General features: G+C 54.6%; 1 protein-coding gene across 1 annotated transcript; it reads left to right on the plus strand.

The window, feature by feature from the left end:
- Positions 1-664: 664 nt before the first annotated feature.
- Positions 665-5,889, plus strand: LOC119390644 (uncharacterized). Its single transcript, XM_037658252.2, has one exon. The coding sequence runs from the start codon at positions 1,138-1,140 to the stop codon at positions 4,051-4,053; it is 2,916 nt and encodes a 971-aa protein (XP_037514180.1). The 5' UTR covers positions 665-1,137; the 3' UTR covers positions 4,054-5,889.
- Positions 5,890-6,673: the final 784 nt, after the last annotated feature.

Here is a 6,673-nt window from a genome sequence, read left to right on the forward strand (position 1 = left end):
CCTTCGCCGGTGGCTCAGCTTTCGAACAAGCACCGTGGAGATTTTGATGTGCTCGACGTGTCTCCAATAGCGTGCACCATATGCCCTTCGATTGACAGGCAGTCGAGAACGGACTCCCACAGGAATAAAGAAACGTGCAGCAAATAGAAAGAGGTGATTGAAGGGGGGCGCGAAAGTCAAAGCGGTTCCGCCGCCGTCGCATCCGTGTGTGGTGTGTATTTGCGTGAATGGGGTCCCGTTACGAGTTGCGTCCGCTTCCTTCTCACACCAGGGGTCGCGAAAGGGAAGGCAGGCACGTTGTAGCGCGTACGCGGCCTATCGGTTCTCAACGGTCCGACACGCCGGTGTCCGTGACGGGCCGCCGCAACACGGTACTTGAAAGGCGACCATCAAAGGCGATTCTGCGCGCCCCGCGAAGGCGCTAGCCGAGTGCCGTGGGTGGTCCTGGCGTGGCGGCGGCAGCGGGCCGTTACCCAAACGGTCCAGCGGCGGTCCTCGACGTCGCGGCAAGCAGCAACAACAACGGCTTTAACAACGGCAGGACGCCGCCTAGCGGACGGACCACTTTCGCCCGCTCGACGCGGCGGAGAGAGCGCGGCCCTGAGAAATCCAGTTCCTCTCCTCGGACGAGAAAGAGCGCGCTCTCGCTCCTTCCATCGCCGCGCGGCGAAACCGCACTTCCCACGGTCGCCGTCACAACGCCCGTAGCCGCCGTCAGTGAGAGCCGCAAGTGCGCGAGCGAGAGCGAACACCGAGAGTTGGTGGACGACGATATGCGACCACCATGAGCGCGCGGCGTCGGCTTGGAACGGGCTCGACGCCGCCGCTTCCGACACTCGCTCGGCCAGAGAAGCCCGCGAAGCGACACTCCGGGACCTTGCTTGAGCGCAAGGGCGAATCGTCCCTAATCTCCGAAGAAACGAGGATTATCGCCGCTGTGCGCCGAGACGCCGGATCATCTACTACTGTGTGGCCTGTGGTTCTGCTTCTGGGCCGTCCTGTTGGCTCTGGGAAGCAGGCGCGGTTATTGTGTGCTTGGTGACCAGTGTGTCTAGTGCTGTCACAGTGCCTGTGTGTTGACCAGTGGCTAACAACGACAACGGCTCGGCATGAAAGACACCAGAGGATCAGGCGCCTATGGTCGCGCTCGCTCCAGATAACGTCTCGGGGGTCAACCCGAAACTGACGATGTTCAAGCGCCGTGAGGAGGTCGTGTCCGCCGAGGACTCGAGCCGAAGCTTCTTCGTGCGCTACTTAGGATGCACCCGCTTCCAGTCCAAGTCCAAGCAGCGGGGGCTCAAAGCCCTGCAGCAACCGTTGCTGGACTTGTACAGTGCCGCGAGGCGCAAAGGCGAGAGCCAGCGGTCCGTGCACCCGCTGGCGCTAACGCAGCGACTAGACGTCTCACACTACGGCCTAGTGGTTGCGGAGGCCCTAGAGGATCCGGAGACGAGGCGAGCCGTGACGGCCGTTACGCGTGTGATTACGCCGGCTGCAAACATCGTGCTTTGGGCCGCCCTCCGGTTCAGTGCGCGGATTGCCAAGAGACGCACTATCGGCGCCGCCTTCGTGCCCTTGGCTTGCTCGGAGGACGTCGTCGACCGGTCCTGGTACCTAGGATTGTCGGCGAAGCGCAGGTTCCTCGTCGGATTGGCACACCCTCCCGTGTTCGCCTGTCTCTTCCGACAGGTCGCGGCGCCGTCGACGTGGGAATGCCACGGATTCATCTGCGCCTCAGCCGAAGACGCGCTGCTGATATGTTCGTCATTAGGCGAAGCGCGAGACACTGTTGTTGTGCTGGATAGGCCACGGCCTGCACCGGTGGTCGTGGCCGGTGGTAAGCGACCAGACGACTACAGCGACCTCACGTCTATCACGGCGTCTTCGTATACTGTGAGAAACGCGAGTAGCCGAAAGCTGACATCGTCAATAGATGAACCGCAGTCATCGGTTACGGCGTCAGCGAGCGGCTACTACCAAGAAGTGGTCGATCGGAGGTTCAAGTCTCCCCGAAGGTCGTCCAAGAGAGTGTCACGACGAACGGACACCGAATCCAAGTCCTCGGCAAGTGAAGAAAGAAAACGACGGGTACGCCGGAAGTCTAACTCTTACAAGTACCGGGACCTCTCCAAGAAGTACGCCGGGGCTGCACTGCCTAGGCCTGTCACATCTGAGCTGTCGTACTCTTCTGCGGGAAATGTGACAGTCACGACGGAAGATACTCTTGTAAAGGATGTCATCTTGCAAACGACCAGCCACAAAGATGGACTCATCTTTCAAAACGTCGTTCCTGCTTCGAACGGAGGCGGCGTTCCACAGGAGTCTTTCGACGAGTCGTCATCGTCGGCTCAAACACCGACCAACGACACTGGATACTTCTCCTCGAAATCTAAAAGTGCCAAGGCGTCTAAAGAGGACCTGACACACGAAGAACCTCCCGCTGCTCCTCCTGAGCCGCCTCCTCCACCGAGGCCACCCCAGTCAACCTACTACTTCGGTCAAAACGTGGCGCCTGCGGCGTCTGCGACTCAGAAGTCTAACGTTACGTCTTACACGTACTTCCTCAAGGACTCAGCCAGGATCCCCGTCAAGGAGCCAGTGATCCTGCCGGAACAAGTGAAGCCTCGAGAAACGAATACGACAGCAGCAGTAACAACAATCGTTCCACCCAGCGGGACGTCGGACAGCTCATTGTCAGGTTACCACTCCGACTCGTGCTGTCAGACGCGAGAAGCCGGCACTATGACCAAGGACGACGACTGCTGCGACTCGGACTGCTGCTGCTCGTGCGACTTCTCGTCCGTTTGCTCCGAGTGCAGCTCGAGCCGCAGGACGCTGGTGCCCAGCGGCCGCTGCCAGAGCCGCGGCCAGATGACCATTTCGGAGACGATTAACTTCAGCAGCGAGTGTGACTCAGAGGCACACTGGATGCGACGCAGCTCGGTAGCGCACTCATTCTCAGCTGACGGGCGTGTCAAGGGGCGCTCGGAACATGGCCACGAACACGTGACACGAGCTCAGGTGCATCACCACCACCACGAGCGCACCCAGCACGTGCAGCAACAGCACCAGCCGCCGCATACCTTCGCAGCCGTTAAATACCACCGGGAACCGCAAGATGAGAAGCAGCAAGCGGACGATGAGACGAAGACCATGAAGAACGCGTACACATCGACGACCGCCTCGCTGTGCGGTGACAGCCCGCCCAACGGCAAGGTAGTCATCGACGTAGCGCAATGCGACGGTATTAGTCGCGGCGTCATGACACCCGGAATAATAAGCTTCAACAAGCACGGCCACGTGCGGGACTGGGCCTCGCTGAGCAACTGCTCGGGCTCGTCGCGCGTCACCACTACCACCCTCCAGCCGGTGCAGAGGCCGCAGCGAAGTGCCAAGGTCATACGATGGGAGCAGCAGCCGCAGCTCAACAAACGCAAGGCTAAGCCGGGATTCTTGTCCAATCTGAAGACCTCCTTGACACGCGCCCGGCTGAAGACGGGCAAGCTGTTCAGCCGAATGCGGTCGAACCGCAACGGAAAAGAGATCGCCACTACGACGACGGTCCACGATCCGGACGCTGAGTCGCAAGACGAAGTCTGCCTCAGCCCCGACGGGAACGCGCGCCCGAAGCGGAAGCGACGGCGACGGCTGTCCTGGAGCTTCCACGACCTCCGCTCTGCGTTCCCCTCCAAAAACAACGGCGCCGCAGCCAATGCCCCGCAGAGGCCACGACGCAGGAAGAAGAAGAAGAACCGCAATGGCCGCGTTAATGGTGATGCCGGTGGCAGTGACGTGTCCGATTCCTTCTTGGAGGAAGAGGAAGAAAGGACGGTTGACGCTTCCACGAGCCCGCCACGGAGGCCCCGGCGCAAGTCGGACTCTGAGCTCGGTGCCGGTGCTCCTGCTGCTAATGGTGGTCCGCATAAGAAGCAGCAGCAGCGCCGCGTCGCTGGTGATGTGACCACGATACGCGTTGAACACGGACTCACTAAGGAAGGATTCACGCGCTGGTCCAACACGAACCTGCACTCTGAACTTGGATACATTCCGTGAGGGAAAGTAAACGTGCGCGCTTGGATTGCAATGAACAAAGGTAAAGAGGGCGCCCTCTCAGGTTCACCGTCGGTTGGATCGCAGCTGAAGCCGAGCTAAATTGGGATCACAACTCGCGGTATCGCGCCTCATATCTAATATGCATTGGGATCATAGTCTCTCAAACTCAGTTATTACCTGTTTTGTGCTCACGGCGGAGGATAATGATCGCCGTTTTAACCTCGTTTATTTCGGAAAGAAGCGCATTTCTTCAAAACGTTCGTTTTCAAATTGTTGAATTTTGAGGAATGCAACCGTTAATTTGAATTTAAGCTACGTTCTCAACCGGGAGCGCCGGTTGGTACCGTGGTGTGACCGTAAAACAAAAGCTTGTCGCTGCTTTCTGGGAGCTTGGCACGGTTGCCAATAGCATGAAAGCAATGAGCAAAGCTGAATTTCACGAAGCGAGGCTGCTCTCCAACCGAAGATGAAGTTTGCCGCCCTGGATACGGTGTGCCGGTGAAGTGAGTGCGGCTTCGGAAGCGTACACGCGTTTTGCGCTTCAACTCGTGTTTTAGCAAACATTACACGGCTTAGGAATCATTCGGTAGGCTTCTATGCCTCTTTCCCCATTTTTCTTTCCGCCATCAATTTGTGTGATATTTGCGGGAGGGATAAGTCTGTTGCCATAGTGTAGCACAGGACAGATGGGTGGGTCCCTTGTAGTTTCAAAATAGTAAATTCGAGGGTACAGGCTTCGTAGTTCTTATGTAGCGATGACCTGCTCTATAAACTGAACTTAATAGCTCAGGCTTAAGATCCAAAGTCGAGACTCCCGTCGGGGAGCCTTCCATACACCTGTTGCCGTACTTGCTTGAATTGTGATGCGTAGGCGGGAGGCGGGGTGGAGAATAAACAAATGGTCATGCGTGCCACACCACGACGCGATACCGGTCGCAGGAGCGCTTAGCTTTGTACAGTCGAATGCAGTGTTGCAAACCGTGGCGCCTACACATTTCTTTTTTTTTTTCTGAATGCTTTTCTAACTTTATTTCGAACATACTTGTCGTTTTCGAAATTTCTTCTATTTCTGCGTAAATCTGAACATAAATTTACGTGAAATTTTCAATGCTTTTCAATGTCCTGATTCGTGAAACGTAAGGCTCTATTGCAACAACAGCGCCTGAAAGAACGTGCTTAAATGTTGCGGATATAACATGTTCACGACCGGATAAATCTTTTAATATGGATTAAGTAGCCAAACGAAAGAAGCACATCATATTGGAAATGATCTTGGCTATAATCACCTCAAATTGTACGTACTCACGACTAAACACGTCCGAAGTGGAGGACTTAGTCCATTACTGACTTCGAAGCGTGAATATGCTTCCTTGCTTACATACTAACGTAAAGAGAAACGCAACGGACTTATCCCTTCGTAGCAAGCGTGTCAATGTGCTTCCCTGGAAAACCCGTCCTTCCTTTGCAGTCTCTCTGCGTGGCAATCTAGATATTTTAATTACCCGTCAATGAGCAGAGAAGAGCTTAACCGCGCTTAAACGTGTTCTGTGAGCCCTGTGTGCGTAGTCAACGTGACTGTGAATAAGACGCTGTGCAACGATGCCACGAGCGGGATCGATCGGTGTGTGTGCCTGTGCTCGGGAATGTGTTGGGCGACAAGTGGTTGCCCGTCGAAGTGTGCCTTTCCCACGGTGAAGTGCTGCCGATGTGCGGACAAAAAAAAAAGTACCTTACTGAACTTCTAACCGCCTCCGGTTGCGATGTCCTAGTCCCTCTATACATAAAGCCTACACTATCCTTGACAGCTAAATAAAAAGCAGATTCAAGCTTAGCGTATTGCTTGTGCTTGTGAACCAGTGGCCTGATTAGGATTGCTCCTGGATGTCTGGATTTGTGCGTCAGGCGTTCGGCCGAAAGGAAGCACGCAGTTTTCAAACTCTCTTGTGCATCGTTCTAAGGACGGCATACCATATAACTGTAGTAGGCTGCTGCATTGAATGGCGGCGCATAATCGGGAAAAGAAGGGGAAAAAATGCTGCAAGTATTATGCATAACAGAAGTACAACCTGGGACTTTATTGCAGTTCGCAATGGCTGCATTCCTTGGATAGCCAGAATGGCATAGGAAGTTTTGTGCTGTAGCTCCTGTTGAGAGCACCGATGTCGTCTCATTGAGAAGATCACAGCATGGAAATTCTCGCAAACACAACCTTGAAAGGTAAGATTAAGCATTCAATATCATACTTATATTATTTCCGCTTGTAATTGATTTTTTTTATTTCTTGTTTCCTTATGCGAAACCCTACGAGGGATGCACAAGAAAGTAATGAACTGTTCTCGTTGTCAGTGGTGCAAGCAAAGTTTCCAAGTACTGCTTTGTGCAAACTAGACAGATGTCTTCACCTTTGCTTAAGATCATTCCTAAAGCAACTTCGCATTATTCAACGACAATTTACTGCGCTGTAAACGCTCCCAGTATACTTGCGCAACTCTGTTCTTGTCAATCCAAAGCTACGACTTCGCGAACAATTGCATGCCACCTGGGATAGGAGCATTGCGATTTCGTCTCTCGAACACTGTCGCGTTGGCATCTCATACGAATAAGACAGAGGAAATGGGGA

The sequence above is a fragment of the Rhipicephalus sanguineus genome, chromosome 4, assembly GCF_013339695.2.
Source record: "Rhipicephalus sanguineus isolate Rsan-2018 chromosome 4, BIME_Rsan_1.4, whole genome shotgun sequence".
NCBI lineage: Eukaryota > Metazoa > Arthropoda > Arachnida > Ixodida > Ixodidae > Rhipicephalus > Rhipicephalus sanguineus.

Excerpts from the sequence above, each read along its gene's own strand:
- LOC119390644 (XM_037658252.2), top strand. The coding sequence starts at position 1,138 with ATGGTCGCGCTCGCTCCAGATAACGTCTCGGGGGTCAACCCGAAACTG.